At 46.8% G+C, this 19905-nt stretch overlaps 1 protein-coding gene across 3 annotated transcripts in view; it reads right to left on the bottom strand.

The window, feature by feature from the left end:
* Nucleotides 1-19905, bottom strand: part of LOC133133902 (HMG box transcription factor BBX) — a 37547-nt gene that overhangs the window by 5266 nt on the left and 12376 nt on the right. For 2 of the 3 annotated variants that reach the window (XM_061250185.1, XM_061250184.1), the window contains exons 3-17: nucleotides 16047-16215; nucleotides 15196-15453; nucleotides 12256-12457; nucleotides 12002-12069; nucleotides 9868-9945; nucleotides 9683-9763; nucleotides 7137-7211; nucleotides 6860-6937; nucleotides 6237-6317; nucleotides 4796-5630; nucleotides 3551-3683; nucleotides 2530-2663; nucleotides 2299-2388; nucleotides 1658-1849; nucleotides 176-380 (exon numbers count right to left, since the gene is read on the bottom strand). In XM_061250185.1, the coding sequence (XP_061106169.1) occupies nucleotides 176-380; nucleotides 1658-1849; nucleotides 2299-2388; nucleotides 2530-2663; nucleotides 3551-3683; nucleotides 4796-5630; nucleotides 6237-6317; nucleotides 6860-6937; nucleotides 7137-7211; nucleotides 9683-9763; nucleotides 9868-9945; nucleotides 12002-12069; nucleotides 12256-12457; nucleotides 15196-15453; nucleotides 16047-16205 (2669 nt within the window). In that variant the 5' untranslated portion in view covers nucleotides 16206-16215. The remainder of the gene's footprint in view (nucleotides 1-175; nucleotides 381-1657; nucleotides 1850-2298; nucleotides 2389-2529; nucleotides 2664-3550; nucleotides 3684-4795; nucleotides 5631-6236; nucleotides 6318-6859; nucleotides 6938-7136; nucleotides 7212-9682; nucleotides 9764-9867; nucleotides 9946-12001; nucleotides 12070-12255; nucleotides 12458-15195; nucleotides 15454-16046; nucleotides 16216-19905) is intronic. The other variant, XM_061250186.1, reaches the window with a different exon arrangement.

Raw genomic sequence — 19905 nt, forward strand, 5'->3', positions numbered from 1 at the left:
ATGGTGATAGGCTACCATGCAAGGTACCAATCAACTCGTCAGGGGCAATTGGGGGTTAGGTGTTCTTGCTCAGGGACACTTCGACACACTCAGGGCAGGGGATCGAACCGGCAACCCTCCGACTTCCCGAGCTAATGTCGCCCCCTCCACGTCTGACGGATGACTGGGAGCTGACCTGTGCACGTTCTCCATGGCTGCAACTTCAGCCAGAGCAGCCAGGCTGAAGAAGGCCGGGAGGCCGGAAATGGCGGGCCCGTCGGCGCCATCGCCGCTCGTCTCCCGGGGCCTGGGTTCAGCGCAGGACCCGTCTTCATTGCATAAAGTCTCTTGGGTTAATGGCTTTTCATCCTGATTCTGGATCACCTCCCTGGCTTTGTCCTCTGCAGGGCAGGCAGGGAAGAGCAGAAGGAAAGACAGTGTCAGAGACTTCATGTGACCTCTCTAAAATGAGGAACCAAGGGTTCTTTAGAAAGATACTAAATGGGGAACTGATTGGACATTTTTTTTTTTTTTTTTTGTTGTTGCTTACATTATAAAAACACACACCCCCACCAACCGGATTTCCTTATTTTTCAAATAAGGAACTATCTGAAAAGGAGGTTGGTTATACCAGCCATTTCTATTTAATGATATACAACACTGACAATAACTCCACTGCCTGCATTTCAATAACAAATAAGGTGAAACTCTGTACAGCTGAAGTTGGGGCGAGTGCTTCTCATACATTTACCACAGGTGGACTCCAATTAAGCTGTAGAAACATCTCAAGGTTGATCAATGGAAACAAGATGCACCTGAGCTCAATTTTGAGCTTCATGGCAAAGGCTGTGAATACTTATGTACATGTGATTTCTTAGTTTTTTATTTTTAATAAATTTGCAAAAATTTCAAAAAAACTTCTTTCATGTTGTCATTATGGGGTGTTGTGTGTAGAATTTTGAGGAAAAAAATGAATCTATTCCATTTTGGAATAAGGCTGTAACATAAAAAAATGTGGGAAAAGTGAAGCGCTGTGAATACTTTCCGGATGCACTGTAGCTGAAGCAGTCAGTGGGTCAGCTTGCGAAATGGTACACATGGAAGAAAAACCACAGTTAGAGGACCAACTGATACTGTTCCAGTCTACTGTTTGGGAGAATGATGTATTTAGCGTTAACAACAGTTGTGATGAGGGGAAATGGTGATGAACTGAACCATGAACTAAAATTGCATCCCTAATGTCCATCCATTTTCTAAACCTCTTACTCTTGGTCAGGGTTGCTGGGGGCTGCAATCTATCCCAGCATACACTGAGTGAAGGGCAGGAATACACCCTGTGCAGGTCATCAATCCATTGCAGGGGCCGCACACCATTCACAGGAATCATCAACTCAGCCACTCCAATCCAAATTCAGCCATGGATTTATTTTCTCCCAGGTAATTAGTACTACTGAGTACCCACCCACCCACACACACACACACACACACACACACACACACACACACACACACATAAATACATACACACAACCATACACACATACATTCACAAGCGCACACACACATACACACATACACACACACACACACACACACACACACACACACACACACACACACACACACACACACATACACATACACATACACACACTCTGTGCAGAGCAGGGTCACTCACCCTCTGCTGGGGACACCCTGCCATCGGCAGTGCGCACTAGGTGGGTGATCTTATTCTTACGGGCCTTCCTCTTCTGGCTGCCCACCAGCATCTCAGCGGCCCCCAGCACCTCCAGAGAGAGAGGGCCACAGGGGCCCGCCACCTTCACCGTCGGCCCTCCATCCAGCACGGGGGGGTCTTGCATTGCTATGGCTACATATTCGGAACAGGGGGTGGGGGTTAGGGAATTACAGGTCAGGTCGTCCGGCATGGACAAGCAGCCAGGGAATGCATGCATTTCTCTCTCTGGGTGCTCCACTGCCGTTTGCTTGTAGCAGGCCCCTTGCCCTCAGCTGCCACACAACAGGCCCCAGACATAGGAAGCGTTAACAACGGAACCTTCTAGGTTTGCAGCACCCGGCCTCACTGAAACCACCTGGCTCTCTCCAAATGACCTAGATTTTTGCGCCCTTTTCTTTTTGGCTCAGGTCTAATGCATGCCAGAAAGCCAAAGACGGCAACAGTCAAGTGGAAACAGACCCCTCATGGCTACCCTTCAAAGCGGACACACACTGTCACGAATGTGGTGAACAGTTTTTACGCAAGGGAAAAAAAAATAAAAAAGTTTGAAACATTGCGATGAGATTAACGCGCCTATTCACCTTTCTCCACGGTATTGGGTTTCTCCTTTTTGTGCTTGTACTTGCTAACAATCTTGTGGAATAAATTCTTTTTCTGAGATGGAGATGAACCTAAGATTTAAAAAAAGGACAACAAAAGAATATAACATGCTATGTTAAATGATATTAATGTCATTCCTGAGTGAAATGAGCAGAGTCTGGTTGAAAACAGATATTCATTCTCGCAGTATCCCACAATGCCTCTCTGCTCACCCTTGCAGGGCTTGGGCACCTCGCTGGGCTTCTTCTTCTTGGTGACCGAGGTGCTCTTCTTGTCGAAGGTGAGGGGGCTGTATTGTGGCAGACTGTTGAACTTCTTCTCAAACTCCTGCTCCAGTTTCCCCAGGCTGCAGGTTGCACGGAGCACAGGGTTAACCTCAGTGCCCGGTCTGGCTGTGTGGGTGTGGCCGAACCGGCCAGACTGCAGGCCTTTATCTAAAGCACCATCTTTTTTTCTGTATAATGGTGGCAACAACTATTTCTCAGAAAACCCAGGGAAAGTTTGGTCTGTGCCTGGTGGGCGATCAGTTTCGCGAATTGATATGAAGTTGCCCTCCAGCAATACCTATACAGTGCAATACATCTTTTTTGTTGTTCTAACTCTGTACTCCTGCAAACAAACAGTTGAAATAAAACAATCACTATGTGGTTAAAGTGCAGGGGTTTTAAGTTGAGGGTTTTTACATCCATACTGGTTGAACACTGCAGGAATTGTAGTCTTGTTATACAGTACATAGTCCCCACCCAAACTTTGGGGGACCAAAAGTATTTGGACAATTGGCTGTTGAAATGTTTCTCGGACAGGTTTGTTAAGTTTCAAAAAAGAGCTAGCAAAAAGTCTAAAGTAGGTTTTCGGAGTGCCATCTACAATTGGAGATAGATATTGATGATTTTATTTCCCCAAAATATTCTCTGACGTCAAATCTTTTGCTCTGAAGACAATTGTATTGCAAGTGCGCAAGCGTTGTTCATTGGCTCATCTGCCGAGCCACACAATCACCCTGGTTTTTCACCACTGTGCATGTGTCTGGGGATGGGATTCACCTTAAATAGGAAGTTTAATCATGATTTAGACATACTTCCTCATACTAATGTACTAAATAGTCACTGTATTTCTGCCTATAGTGTGTGCTGAATCAATATAATTATGACAATATATTCCACTGAATTAAAGTCATTAAATACATAGTACAAAAACTTGCACACATCATAACAAAACGCTGAACACGCTCACCCAGGAACAGAGTCGTCTCTGGATTTGGACTTTTTCAGCTTCTTGGGGTTGCTGGGGCCCGTCTGTGTGAAGGCCCAGGTGTCCTCGGTCCAGCCGGCCTCATGATCGGACACACTGCCCCGGCCTCGCTTACCTGCACCACACAGGCACAACAAGCAGCGATATTATTACTCATTTAGAAATACTTTATCAGCTGAAATATACCAAATATTATTCATAACGATGATCAGCCTGGCGGAAAACTTTGCTCTCAAAAAACCCCATCAGTATGCCTATTCAGTCTTGTTCATTTTTGGGTCCCATGTTCTCATCCATCTGCTGCCCTCTAGTGACAGTTAAAATGTGTTGCAAGTTAAAAACAAAGATGAATGGTATTAATAGAGCATTGGACCTCTAGTCTTAAAAACTCTTAAAAACTATGATATCACATATAACATAACATTTTCTGTTACCATGGCTGAGGGCAAACAATACTGTTTGTCTACATCACAGCATTTTCTGGTCTGCAGTCTATTGTACCACATTGACCATCACTGGGGTCTGTCTTCCCCCTAATAACATAACTGTAATGTAACTCATCTCCAATTGTATTACAAGGGTTGAACCTCTTCCACAGTAAAAGCAGTGATATTGTGTGTCAGAGTTCTCACTGTCAGCACTAGAATCACACAAGAATACAGTAGCTTATTACACTGCATAGTGCACAGTAACAATTTGTCTCCTTCCACAGTAAGAACAGTGATATTATTTGCATCCTTTCACAGTAAAGGTGATGGTATCGAGTAGACCTAAGTTATTGTACCTCACCACTATTGCCCAGCTCATCCCCACAAAAGGATAAGATCCTACATTTCAAATGAATAGGGACACAAATTCCCAAAAACCAGGCTCTCTAGATCTAGTCCCCTAATTAGCTCCTATATCTGATGTTACCTGATGCCTCTAATTCTGACCCAACCGATTCACCTATGTTACCACTGCTGCATCAGTGTTCACCACTATTGGACAAAGACAGGCAGACAGGTGTGGTTGGAAACATTAGTCCCTGCTCATAGTAACAGCAGTGTCGCTGGAAACATTAGTCCCTGCTCATTGTAACAGCAGTGTTGCTGTAAACATTAGTCCCTGCTCATTGTAACAGCAGTGTCGCTGGAAACATTAGTCCCTGCTCATTGTAACAGCAGTGTTGCTGTAAACATTAGTCCCTGCTCATTGTAACAGCAGTACGATGGATGGTCACCGTACCTCTGTCCACATTGGCCCTCAGCGAGGCCAGCATTCCTTCAGACACCAGAGTCTTGTACAGGGCCCCCTTGCACGTCCTCTCCGACTTCCTGGAGCCACAGCTCTCGGGCTTGGCCTCCCCCTCCTTCTCCTCCGCTTTGAGGAGGAGCAGCGGGGGGCTGGGTGGCTGCTCCACGGGTGCGGGGGGCTCCACCTCTTCTTCTTCCTCCTCCTCCACCTCCTCCTCCTCCTCCTCCACCTCGGCCTTGGGGCTGGGCGGGGGTGAGGGCGAGGGCGGCTCCACTTCCAGCGGCGTGCAGTCCACCGCTGGCTTCTCTTCCACTTTCGGCTTCCTGGCTTTGGGCTTGGCCTTCTTTGGCGAAACGGGCTCCCCGGGGACCTCTGGCAGGCGGACCTTCTTCTTGGGCACCTCCTCCGGTCCCCAGGCCCCCTTGGCCACCGCCTCGATGGTGTAGATCATGCTCTCCAGGTCCGAGTCGGAGGACTGCCGCTTCTTGCAGGACTTCTTGGGCGACGGCGGGCTTTCGCTGTCGAGCCCAGAGGCCTCGCTCCTCTCTTCCACCGGGTCGTCCTTCTTCTTCTTCTTCTTCTTTTTCTTTTTCTTCACATTCTTGGGTTGGCTGAGAGCCGGAGGACTGGCGTCGGTGTGTGTGGAGGACGTGGAGGAAGAGGAGGACGATGAAGAAGGTGAGGTGGAAGTAGAAGTGGAGGAAGAGGAGGAGGACAGAGGAAGATCAGGGTTTTCAGCACTGTGAGAGGAAGAGGCTGAGGTGGACTCGCCCACCGGCAGCGGAGCCAAAGCTTCCATCTTCCCCGCCTCAGACGCCAAGCACATCTGCAATAATATCAAATTAAAACCGATGAACTTCTTCAAAAAACAGACGCAACCTCTTCCTACCTCTTTTTTTGGCCCACAGACATGACGTGGCTTCATAAAACTTGACAGGTCTCAAAGAACACTTGCACAGAATAATCATGAGGTTCAGTTTTAGTATGGGTGCAAGTGTCAACTGAATGTCTCAAAAACCAAGCCCAGGGTCTGTATTGACAGGAACATACAACTATATGCACCAGTACCTGTAACTTTGGCAATACATTTTGATGTAAAAAAAAGAATACTGTACAAAAAATGTGTTTATCCATTCATATTCTCAGAATTCTTACATATTCTCATATTCATAACATTGCTTATGGGTGAGCCCTTTATTGGCAGCAGTTGAATTTTTACACACAGGCCTCAAACACAATAATAATTCAGTGAAATGAGTACAGTAAGTTTAATCACTAAGAATCCATGTTGATCCCCCTCTAGGTGAATCGGAGGAGGTATAAAATGAATTTAACATTCAACACTGAATCTCTCAGTGGTCTGGCACTGAAGGCCTGCAGTTTGTGTCAGGTAGGAGACCCCAAGCATTCAGCGTCAGGGAGAGCCACCTACTTCAGCCAGCTGGAAGAGGGCGGACTGTCCACATGGCTTCCCCTCTGGCCCGGTGGCATGCGGCGTGCTGGAGGATATCTGCTTCAGAGAGAGCAGAGAGGTGTGTTAACGCCAGAGCTGGGCATGATCTCCACCTGCAGCTTACCCTGACTGCTGCAATTCTTCCACAGGCTAGTAATCCCACTGTGGGACTGGGGGAGGGTAGACAAATCACTGAGCCTCAAAAAAAAAAGAATTGAGCCCCACTGTTCCCGAACTGAGGTCAAGAGAGAGTGAACCATTTTTAACCCTTTTAATTTCCATATTTTATAAATTAGACATTTTCAACATTCAGGTATCTGGTTCGCTCGGCTAAACCACTTAAAACAGTGGTTTAAACGACACCGTTTTGATTATTGTAATGAATAAGCATGTACACTGCACCAAATAGTGACAAATGCATGTTTTTAGATAAGCAACATAATGGTACCATAACCAAGACATGCATTGATGTCCTAGATTTTAAAGGGCCATTGTATTGCATTGCAGCCTGGGGTGGTTTTCAAACGTGGCTGCGCAGCCAAAGTGTGGCCTCAGTGTGGCTTGGCAGCCCTTTAAACCACAGTCAAGGGGAGAGAGAGTACCTCTGCCAGCTGAAACAAAGGAGAGCTCACACAGGCCTTTGGGTCCTGAGGCTCTGTCCTGCGTATTCCAGAGGGGACCTGCGGGTGGAAGATCAAGAACAACACTTCAGTCAGCCGCAGCGCGGAGGGGAACCGGGCCGGGGAAACCGACCGGTACGGAACGCCGCAGGTTCAAATGCCCAGGAGGGATGTTGCTTTTCCACGCTGAAGCGAGGCTTTCGGTAAACTTCCAGCTCGGCGGCTGCAAGGCCCGCAGTCTCTCCAGCGGACTACCTACCTCTGCCAGGTCCGGAGATGTGCTTCCTTCAGCAGCCGCGGCTCCAGCTGTGGGCTTAGGAGTGCTGGAGGAAATCTGCAGAGAAACCACACAGAGGGATGAACAGAGAGAAAAATCCTCCCGTCATACTCTCATAGTTCTCAGGTATGTACCAAACGGGTACCAAAAAGACACCGCCATTTGCAGTGGAACAATCCACAGTGTCCATTCTATACACCCTCTAATTGGACAATTTACTCATTCATGGCCTAATTCACATTTCATTGATACTGTACATGCCCCAAATTCCTTCATTTCATTTTAGTGATCACAATTTCCTTTTTTTAGTTGATTGAACTTTTGTCTAATGAAATCTATATATTTATTTACATTATATTTTACCAGGGCCCACTGAAATAAGGAAATATCTACTGCAAGAGACTTTTATTTTGAATTCAAGTCATCATTTAAGTATTTACTGTACCAAGCTACCTGAAATGGTCTTTCTGGTTAGAATGGCCTGCCAAATATGTAACATGCTACACAGTCAGCCAGTTTGTTTTGCAGACCGGCTGATCCTCACCCTGAGATCACCTGGCATTCCACAGATTTGTCTTGTTACCTTATCAGCACACCCATGGTCCCTATGACCATATAAGGCACATAGGGTTATATCCTTGCCCTAACACTGTTCTTACATACTTCACCCTCAGAGTACCTGTGCTCAGCCAATAAACATAAAGAACAGGAATGCTGAGCCCAAAACTATTCCGCACTGTATCTTTACTAAATCTGACTGAAGCTCGCCAGTGCTCTGAAGCCCCAAAGAGGCTTTATTCCACCAATCCCCTTATGGTATTTGAATCCCTGTGACCTTTGTGTGATCCCAGGACTGTTAGAAGTGTGCGATTCATCTTTCATGGAGGATAAAAAAAACAAAGTGTGTGGAGGACGTGTATCTGAAATACACACTTCTTACACCTCAATAGAACATATTCAGACAAGGGGGGGGGATGTCTAATATGCATTATTGGTTGTGTGTGGAAGGCACTTGGGAGGAGTGTCTGAAAGTTTGAAGTGGTTCTTGGTGATCACCTGACCACAACAATGACCACACACACACAGGGTACGGACATTCAGAAACACTGGGCTCTCACTCAATTTCTCACACACTCTCCTTCTCTCTCTCTCTCTCTCTCTCTCTCTCTCTCTCTCTCTCTCTCTCTCTCTCTCTCTCTCTCTCTCTCTCTCTCTCTCTCTCTCTCTCTCTCTCTCTCTCTCTCTCTCTCTCTCTCTCTCTCTCTCTCTCTCTCTCTCTCCTACTCTGTTCTCTCTCTCTCTCTCTCTCTCTCTCTCTCTCTCTCTCTCTCCTACTCTGTTCTCTCTCTCTCTCTCTCTCTCTCTCTCTCACACACACACACACACACACACACACACACACACACACACACACACACACACACACACACACACACACACACACACACACACACACACACACACACACATACACACACACACTCACATACTCCCACTCTTTCGGTGCGTCTCTTTCACACACATATCCTAGTCTCTCATGCTTCTCTGTAAATAGCGCATTCATGGACCCTATGATTACTGCATACAGTAACCAGATGAGTGCTTGATATTTAGCATCAGTCTTATTCAATCTTTTCAGATATGACATTGAACACACCTCCCACCACTTACACTTTATTTCAGTACCACTTAATTTCCACACAAACAACCTGGCCTTTCCTTTCACAAATTCAAATCAACTGCCATGCCCCCCCCACCCCATTAAACAAAATAAATATTCCTTTCCAAACATTAAAACACCATGAAGCGGATTTTGTGTTCAGACTGCATCACAAACACAGAAGACAACCGCACACCAATGGCGCACTCGCATTACGTTGACCGCTAGCTTCCAATTTTAGAACTAAAAAGTCTTGATTATTTTTGCGGTGGAGCTTGTAATGATACGTTTCATTTCAAATGCCCCCAATTCCATGTCCTGCTGTAATGTGGTGTAATAAATGTGAGAGATCTGGGCAGGGCCTGTACATCCACTGGAGTAAATACAGGGATTCCAGTCATGCACAAAAGCCACAGAAATCATCCAATCAAAGGAAAACCACAAAAAGAGGACTGAGTCTGAATCATCAGCCTACTGCTCTGCAACCATGAGCAGTATCCCCCCCCGCCTCCTTTGGCTTTTGTGGCACATTCCACAGGTTGCTTCATTAGATATCTGCAATAACCAACAAGTTGGTTGGAAGAGGACCAACCTGACGGGGTGGAATTTTAAGTAAACCTAGCCGAATGTGCATCCTAGCTGCTCATCCCTCCCTCAAAGACAAGTAAACTGCCCATTAACTTTAAAATAGCTGAATTTATAATAATTTCACCTACTTCAGTATCAGTGTTGAGTGGGGGGTTTTCCACCATCTTAAGTGCCCTGTAATTTAACATTTTCATTCTGCACATTCAAATACCTATGAAGTAACTACTTTCAGCGTGTACACATGCACTACTGCTGACCTTTGAACCCCAGGGGGTCTTACCTCAGCTAGCTGGAAGAGTGCAGGTTTCCCAGGGTGCTTAGCAACGTCTGTGGCCCCTGACTGGGAAGTGCTGGAGGAAATCTGCCCAGACAGACAAGAAACTTTAAAACAGGAGCTGTCACCACATCGAAACAACGTTTAAAAAAAGATATTCAATATAATCAATATTCTGCCGGACTCTGCACCTCAGAGAGATTGAATAAGGTAGACTTTCCGGCCTGCTTGTCCGAGTCCAAGGGAGTCGGAGAGGTGCTGGAGGAGATCTGTGGTAGATAGAGGGAATCGAAATTAAACATCACAAATCTGAAATTAAAAAAATGCGCTCAAGCTTTATAAAAGCTTTAGATATAGCAGCAATGTGACAATTCTTGAATTTTCTTGCGAAACACACGACATCTGAACCGGGTTGGATGGAACATCATGCTTCCTCCACTTACACTGGACCTAACTCGGCTCTGAGCAGGGAGGGGAGTTTGTGGCGGTCCATCTCGGTGATTCCGCACTTTTCCGCCCGCTCCTCTCCTGCCAAAAGCCAGCCATCTTCCCCGATGATGTAATGCTGTGCTACCGTGCTGCTGCTTGGCTGTTTTACATCTACCCCCCTGGCTCTCCCTCACGGCACGAGAGCTGTGCGTCTGGGTAATTAGGATCAATTTGCGGCGGTTAAATGGAATTTGCAGAGGATTAGGCCGATGCGAGGCCGCGGTCAGCGCCAGTCCGCCCCTTCCTCCCGGTGCGGTAATGAAGTGCTCGCAGTGGCTTCGGCTGCCTATTAATTGCGCGGCCCTAGAGCCCTCCCCCTGCTCTCCGGAACAGTGGAGTGCACATCCCGGTGATGTGTGCCTGCAGAGGGAGACTCAGCTGGGGCTGCTGCTATCTGCTGGATGATGGCATGCACATCACTGCGCCTGGGCTGGGCAGGGCAGGGCAGGGCTGAGTTAGGCTGGGCTAGGCTAGGCCAGGCCAGGCTAGGCTAGGCTAGGCTAGGCTAGGCTAGGCTAGGCTAGGCAGGGCAGGGCAGGGCAGGGCAGGGTTAGGCTAGGCTAGGCCTGGATCAATATGAGGCCTTTATTCCCTGCAGGCCTTCCTCTCACTCCTCACATGCAGGAAGGTACACACATGTGCACAGACACACACACATGTGCACAGACACACACACACACACACACACACACACACACATGTGCACAGACACATACACATGTGCACAGACACACACACACACACACACATGTGCACAGACACACACACACACACACACACATGTGCACAGACACACACACACACACACACACACACACACACAAGTGCACAGACACATGCACATGTAAACAGGCGAAGACGTATTCACACACACAGTTAGGAATGGAGGCACAACACACACACACACACACACACAGACACACACAGACACACACAGACACACACAGACACACACAGACACACACAGACACACACACAGACACACACAGACACACACAGACACACACAGACACACACAGACACACACAGACACACACAGACACACACACACACACACACAGTGTGCCAGGGCCTGACCTGACGCTGTGTAGCACACTCAGCAGTGATAGCTGCCACTGTTGTGTCTGCTGCATCCAGGGAGACCGGACTGTCAGATCCCATTCACCTCAGCCACAATCAGCTACTCATTATATTCAGCATCGGAGTGGGGGCACCGAGCGATGCGGCTTCCTGTTAATCACTCAATGAATCTCCTACGGACGCGAGTCTCCAGATGTTCGCAGGAATGACGGGCCAGCCTCCGATTAGCCCCCCATCAGTACGCCAAACAGGGCCATCCTCCACAGTAACGAGGCTGTAACGATGCCGACCACTCACTGCCTGTCTGCTGCTCCACATCTCTGTGACTGACACAGCCAGAGTGTACAAAACAGGAACATTCGTGAATCCTAGAGATTCATGGGATGGGTGTGTGTGTATATGTGTGTGCACGTGTGAGTGTGTGTGCATGCGAGTGTGTGTATGTGCGCATGTGCATGTGTGTACGTATGCGTGCATGTGTGAGCATGAGTGTGTGCCCGTGTGTGCGTGCGTGTGTGCGCGTGTGTGTATGTGCGCGTGTGTGTGTGCATGTATGTGCGCATGTGTGTGCGCATGTGGGAGGCCTTGCTTCAGAGAAGAGTGTGTTCAGGAAGCCCTGGTTAAGGCTGATGGCAGCAGAAGGAGCCTCGAAAAGAAAATGCCTCATACTTTGGCGGAAAAGAGCAGGGAGGCTGAAGGGATGGCAGAACAGGGTGGGGCAATGAGGGTCTTAGGCAGGGGGGGTTTGGGGCTTACCTCCCGGGCGGTCAGAGCGTGCTCCCCAGCCAGCAGCAGCAAACTTAGACCTCCCATTTTGGTTGGATCTGAGGCACAGAGAGAGAGACCGGGGGTGAGCCTGGGACAGGGTCGGGTCATGGGTTCTGAGGGCTCAATGCGTTTTTTTTTGTCCTCAACAGCACCCTGAAGTCAGACAACCTTTCATGTTACGACAAAATAGGGCTGCAACTAACAACTATTTTGATAGTGGAGTAACCTATGGACTGACACACCTGCCATGGCGAAGTTGAGCTGGGGGGCGCTGACAGCCTTGGGCACTTTTTTGGCGACGGCGCAGTCCTTGGGCGGGCTGGAGGAAAGGGACCAGACTTTTTTGCGAGGGGTGCCGATGGCTTGGGTGGGGCTGGTCACTGGCTTGTTGGTGGTGGGGCACCACTTGTACCCTGGGTTTGCCTTCATGAAAGCGTCTTTATACTGGGAGACAAAAAAGAAAGTACAACACAGGCTCAGTAATTGAAAACAGAAGAAACAAGTAACTTTTACATTTCCTTTCTGTTCTTAGGCAAATCATTAAGATTAGCATCACACATTTTAATCATATATTCTGTAATCAAAATTGCCAAAAACAGTGTGCAGAGCCATTTGACATACAGTAATGTGGCTTAAGAGGGTAAATAATCCCTCTAAACATCAAAAGCACCCGATTAAGAAAAATAAAAAGCTTGCTAAAATTCTGGGATTGCAATTGTGGTTGGATCAAAAAACCAGCAGACACAGGGGGGCCCAGGATCGAGTATGAGAGCCACTGAGCTGATCAGCGTTTTCATGTACATCTGAACTCCGGCAATAAATAGATATGGCTTATACCCGCTAAAAAAGACAAGCGTCTGCGTTTGGAAATGAAAGTGCGTCTACAAAGCGAGTTCTTGAAGGCGGACTGATGCGCGCCTCTGTTCCAGATGACAGGCAGACGGCGGTGTCTTCCACTGAGCAGAGCAGGTTTCCGGCAAACGGTGGAAATAAAAGGCGCATCTGGCGGTAATCTGTGTGAGAGCGGCGGCTCTTTTCAGGCTGGCCTTGATGTGAAGGGCCCCAGCGTTCCTCCGCCAGCGGAGGGCCGTCAGAGTGGTCTTCGCCGGGCGGCTTCGGACCTACAGTAAGCCCGCGGCGCTAGCCAGCCCCGGGCTCGCTGCGAAGACCATCCATCTTCAGAGCCCGCTCCCCGCCAACGGATAACGGGGAGATAAACTGGGCCAAATCGCTAATGGCTAAATAAACGGAGTCAGCCACACACACGCGCGCGCACGCACGCACGCACAGACACACACACACACAGCGGGCTTGCGCATGAATCACGATGGGGAGATGTATGGGAAAGCATATAATGAGTAGGAAAAACCAGGCTAAACCAGTAATGGGGAGACAAAGTGGATAAAACTGCTATTGGGAAAACACAGTGGGCCAAATCACAAATGGTGAGACAGACTAGACCAAATCATTAATAGGTGGGGGACAGACTGGACCAAATCACTAATGGGGAGACAGACTGGGTAGCTGAGCTGTTAGCTGCCCATGTCCCTGCCAATGCAGTCAGAACACAGGCATAGAACAGCAATTCTGACTGATACAACATATACCCATTCAAAAGGGGTATTTGAGGGTGCATTTGAATGGGCATCATTGTGCAGCATCCCCACAAGCCTATCCATTCAATTCCTGTCTCTCTACCAATCATCCCTAAATCAACATCGATGGGTTAGGTCCACCTAAGATCCAAGTACCTCTACATATTTAATTGGTTTAAAAATTATATGATCAAGGAAAGGTTCTTAAACTTCCTAATCAATTCACTGACACAAGTACATGTTACAAGGCCTTTCAAATAACATAAATTTCAAGTTCACTTTTAAGAGTAATTTATATGGCATAAAAATAGCCCTCAAATATGAAAGTGGTACTGCTCACACCTCAACCAAGCTACATCAGAAATATAAGGGTTCAGCAGGGTTGTGCTATAAAGTCTTTTGGAGGATTTAGGTTTGGTTTCTCTAATCCTATTGGGCAAACATCTGAATAGGCAACAAGCTATGACACATTCCTACACATATGAGGTCTACACAAGAACACAGATTCACAGCTAGGATAGAAAGGATAGAGACCTTGTTATTTTCTGGGTGTATTGCACCCTCAAGACTTCTCTGGGTACATATGTAGGTCATTTCCTTTCCAGTGCCTACGTTCAGAAAGGACGTTTATTTTTCCCTCCCAATCATCTATGTGTTCAGTTCAGATGAGGCTAAAAGATTGAAATGTTTTGGTACACTGCCATAAGGTCTTAGGTCTATGCACGTCAATCCCAATGGGTTGAAATACGAGAGCAATCCATTTCAATATAAAGTCTATTAAGAAATCACTTACTGTTACACAAAAGTGTTTGCAATTAGGTTACTGTCAAAGAGAAGTTTCTTGGTAGTGTGTTTCCTTAGGCATGGAGCAAACGGTTGCCGTATGATCTTAACAAAGGCTATAAGTATCACTTCTTATTTATATAGCTTTATCGCAGTTTTTTATACTTTGTGCTACTTTGTTGTATCACTGCAGAGTTGTTTAACATGCAGCTGCAGTATTGTTTGTTTTTGTGAATAGTGCAATTTTTGTTTTAATCCCTTACTAATTAGCTGGCTGTGTCTAAACAGCCAAGTAGAAGGATGGTTTCATATCCACACTGTTTATTTAGCTTTTAGCAATGCTATTTAAATATGAACATTGAAATAATGTGGCAAAAATAATCGTTCAGACAAAAATTCAGCCAGACAAATAAAAGGGTAAGACTGTGGTAAGACTCGGTCCGACAGAAGAGTCCATCTCAGGTTTTCTATCATGCTTTATTGATATTGCACTTAAACTTGTGGATTTGGGAATTGTTGTCACATAAATCAGTTAAATGCACTTACATTCTTTTTCAATGCAAGTCACCTTGCATAAGAGCATCTGCTAAATTACCGTAATATACCGTACCCACAGCGTCAGAGTGTGCATAGAATATATGCAAATTCTGATGACCTTACAAACAGCATAACCGTATAAATATATACTAAACAGAACAGGATAAATGAGGGATACAAATACAACAATTCCCCCAGAGAAATGGGCAGCTATAAAAGCAGTAAAATGTAGTATTGCACGGTGAATCTCGGGGCGAGCAGCCGTACCTCCTTGGCCATGTCCGTGTACTTCTGCTTCTCCTTGGGCTCCAGGACGGCCCACCAGTCGGCCAGGATCTTGGTGGCCCCGCGGTTGTCGAGCCGGGGGTGCTCCTGCCGCACCAGGGAGCGGTGCCGCTTGCAGAAGAGGAGGAACGCGTTCATGGGGCGCCGGGCGCGCTGTTCCGACACCTCCTCCTCGCCCTCCTCCTCTGTGACCCCGCACTCGGCCTCCTGCACCCCGCTCTCCCTGCACAGCAGAGACTCCTGGAGGGACAGAGTATGGAGTGTCTCACGCAATGCACCTGATATCGCACAAAACTGTCCTCTGGTCACTGTTAGCTAACTGTTTATATTACTAATGCTACTGCTACTAACAGTAACAATCTTCATTCGTAGAGCACAACAGGTTCAAAGTGCTTCAAGGTAACACAAAAAAAGACAAAAACCAAAACAGAAAAGCTCACCTACACATTCAAACTGTATGTGTGTGTGCTTGTGCGTGCGTGCATGCGTGTGTGCGAGTGTGTGTGTGTGTGCGCATGCGTGTGTGCGCATGCGTGTGTGTGCATGCGTGTGTGTGCGTGCACGTGTGTGTGTGTGTGTGTAAACAGCATAGCGCAGCTGCTACTGATGAGTCATTAGGTAATGCACCATACCTGACCTGCATGAGTACATTCCCCTGCTCTGTATGTTGTCGACAGCCGCTCCAAAACCACTACACCATATGGCTAACAATAAAACAAATGATGCCCCAGACTTCAAAACAGCATTTTAACAAGAGGGTCAAAACCTGAAGCCACAAAAGGGCTTTAGAGGGCGTCTCTCTAGGCCAATCAAGGCCAGGCTAGTCCAGTCACCTTCTCCAGCTCCTCCTCATCTTCCTCCTCCTCTTCCTCTGAGAAGTCCAGGGCCTTCTTGGACAGCAGGGGGTGCCACTGCAGACACTTGCGTTTGGGCCGCTTGCCGCTGACGTCCCCCTCTGCGGGAGCATCCTTGCCCCGCCCGCCAGCCTTCATGGTGCTCACCCTGAAGGGGGAGAACAGGTCAGAGACTCCACCCTTTACCGGAGAGGAAACGGGGGGCTTACCATACACGCCAAGCCTCTCTCTACCCGTCTCCGAGGAATTTTCCATAACTGCGTGGATCACACGGGAGGAAATGACTGATGCGCACATTCCGGTTACACATGTGATCTTACTGCGGGGCTCAATTGTCCATTCACAGCACTGTATTCTAGGAACCCTTAAAAGTTTGAAGCTCTATTTTAAGCACTTCTTTTTTTAATTGGAATTTTTCTGATTTCAGTTTTCTGACTGAAGCATACCTCACCCCAGCAGCCAATTTCATTTTCACATTCACATTATGGGATCTGAAAAAAAAAGCTTAAATGTCACCTACAAGTCACAAGCCACACAAGGAAATCCCCTCCGCCGAGGACAATGACGAGACAGCAAACACGGGATGCCTGTTCCCGGCCATCACCACAGCCTGGATCTCTTCACCACAACCCTGATTGGGGTCTCTCTCTCAGTTAAACACACTATTCGGCTCACTGCATTCAGTGCTTGAGCTTGTGGAACCAACCAACTAACTTCTGTGGTTAAAAATCAAACTGCTACTTATTACAAAGAGTAGAGAAAATTAAAACAAAACTGGCTCTCAACCTGGTCACCTAATTGACCCATACATTTAATTGGCTCTACCTAATAATTCCCTGCTTTCAACCTCATGAGTATAAAATGTTCAAGCACAAAATGGCTGCTGTGCATCATGCAGGTTGGCCCGACACATTGGCAGCAGTTGATGCAAGCTATCCCTTTGTTTTGCTGTTGCCGTTTGTTGTTGTTGTTGTTTGTTGTTAAAAGCCCCCTCCTCTTACATTACTGGCCTGCAGAATGACATGAACAATTCTCATAAAAACAAATGCCTCCGTTTTCCATTTCTAGCAGTGATTTATATGACCACCATCTGTGTGCCAAAGCCGCATAGAGTTCACCTGTAATTGACAGGTCAGACAGCCAGAGAGCAAAGAACAGGGAGGCCCTTGCTGATCCTCTGGCCACAGGAGCACAGGAACAAGAGGAAACAGGGCACCAATGTTGTCCCACTATACAGGTATGGCCACAGTGCCCTATACGCCTGGGAAACAAGTGGTGGAATCCACACACTCACAGCAAAAAGCAAAGTGCCGTCATTAACGTTGGAGTGCTAATTAATACGACCATGCTATAAAGATTAACTACCTGTAATAGACCCAAGTCTCTAAAAGTGGGGATATATCGGCAATCCTCTGAATGGGTGAATACATTTATGACGCCGCAATTCAGCCCTTTCAAACAAACGAATAGGGACGCTCCGGTCAAACAAGAATTTAACAGAGAACATTATCATAATGTACCACACATGCACAGGCTTATGTGAAGCACAGCATATGAGAAGCAAAGAAGGCTCCATAAAAATAGAAAATATGGAATATATAAACCCTGTAATTAAGGCTGTAATATACAATTAATGTACAGGATGACATTTATGCTTGGTCGTACCGAGTGGCCTGGGCAGATCCTCAGAGCGTCTTGCGGAGAAGGAGCGCAGTTTCGCAGGGTGTTATGGGAGTCCTGTGCACCCACTGTTACATAATTACCTGCCACAATGGCAGGCAGAGCGCCATTTATTCCACTTAGATAAGCTACAGTGAAGCAGAGCCTGCTGCTCTCACGTACAGCCCCGGCCCACGACAAATTCTCATCTCATTCCCCCCCGAGAAGAAAAATAAGCAGCATTTCCAACTTCCCTGGCCTGTTCCTTCCACTTTCCAGTGCAGTGTCAGGATATGGATTCACAATTTGTACGGTAAATTGGAATATTTGTAGACCTTTGAACTGTATCTCTCTCTCTACACCCACACACTTTGTGCAATTTCTTCAAAATGCAGATATGAAAATTCAGACACGACACTGTGCAGGCATGTGATCCTTAATTTAGAAATGTATTTGGTTTCCGTTTCCTTAAAACAGCAGCGTTTACCGGATCAGTCTTTTGTGTGCGTTTCACCACATCAGCATGAGCAGGAGCAGCAGACACAGTGAGATGGGTAAAACAGAGGATCCACTGCAGACCAGTGAGACGGGTAAAACAGAGGAGCCAAAACAGACCCAGTGCAGCGCAGTGGGAGAAATAAAGAACTGCACACAAAGCCAGCACTTTAAATGCCACGTCTAAGTGAATCCCTATTACACACTATACCCTTAAAAGCCCAAATACGCCGTTAAATTAAATGGCATCTGCTAAAAAAGGATATTAGGCCTACTAAAAAGAAGTGGGAGCGAGTTCATCTTCAACCTTAAAGCCCCTTCAAAACCGAAATATTAGCTCGGGAAAAATAATAACACGCTAAAATAAAAAGCGGACTGACTTATTTTCTCAGATGAGACGTCCCCAGAATTCCCACGTGAACCACGGCCCCTCGAGCACTTAGGAACACACGACACATCATTTATTTGTCGCGCTTCAGAGCACTTGGGACATTACCTCCTTCACCCCTCAAAATCACTGGAGAGGCGTGATGGTATCTCTCAATCACTTAGGCACTGTTACACCCACAGGATGACGCCAAGCCAGGTCCTCGCCTACGCATTGTTTCTGCACAGCACAGAGAACGGCATGTTAAACTGGTGACCTTCAGGTTAACCCTCAGTCGCCTGCCCTACTCGACGCCCCACAAACACACTATATTCACATACCAAGCAAGCATTTCTCACTTGTCTTCAGTGGTTTTTGCCTGAGCATTTAGCCATCATCTTATTAAGCAGTTTTCGGTAGTTCCCTGGTCCCCGCATTACGGTCCTCGGGAATCAAACCCACCCTGCATGTGTGCTCGAGCATGTGTGTGCGGGAGTAGAGAGATACAGTCCAAAAGTCTACAAATATTCCAATTTACAATACAAATTGTGAATCCATATCCCATATTCCACGTCACCACACTGGAAAAACCAAAAGTTTTTAACAACACCCAGCAACCATTAACGCCTTTATCTGTGTATTCTGTTACTGCAGTGAGTCCACTGCAGTGTGGAGGCTATACATCTCTAGACAACCTATTCCCATGCTGAGAGGAAAACCAGACTTATAAAAACACCAGCTATGGGAGCACACAGCTCACCGCTCTCATGCATAACTCTCTGCTGCCCTCTAGCCGTTAGCCTTAGTCTGTACAGTGCACATGCACACAATGCCAGCAGTATCTGTGGTCCCATAGGCATAATACTGTATGTTTTTTCGGCCCTGGACTTCAGTATCAGAACTCAATTCCATGAAATGGAATGCTGCCTTCCTAAAACCACAGAGTTGATTAAAGCAGCTGCTTGGGTTCTTACTAAAACCAAGAAATGTGAGCATATCAGTCTGGTGCCCAAAAGCCTTCATTAGCTGTCTATTAAATTTAGAATTGATTATAAGATCCTGTTGGTAACTTATAGAACTTTAAAGGGGCTTGGCTCCACAATATCTCAGTGAGTTAGTCATTCCTTACTCTCCTCCAAGATTACTTCTTTCTCAAGATGCTGGCTATTTAAAAAAATCCAAGTGTATCTAAAATTACAATGAGAGGAAGACCCTTCTCTTATAGAATAATCTCCCCAGGCATATTCAGGCTTCTCGGTCTTTAAATGTAGGCTCAAAAGTAATCTCTTTAGTTAATCCTATAGCTAAATGGTGTAT

Source organism: Conger conger, chromosome 7 (genome assembly GCF_963514075.1).
Source record: "Conger conger chromosome 7, fConCon1.1, whole genome shotgun sequence".
In the NCBI taxonomy this organism is placed as follows: domain Eukaryota; kingdom Metazoa; phylum Chordata; class Actinopteri; order Anguilliformes; family Congridae; genus Conger; species Conger conger.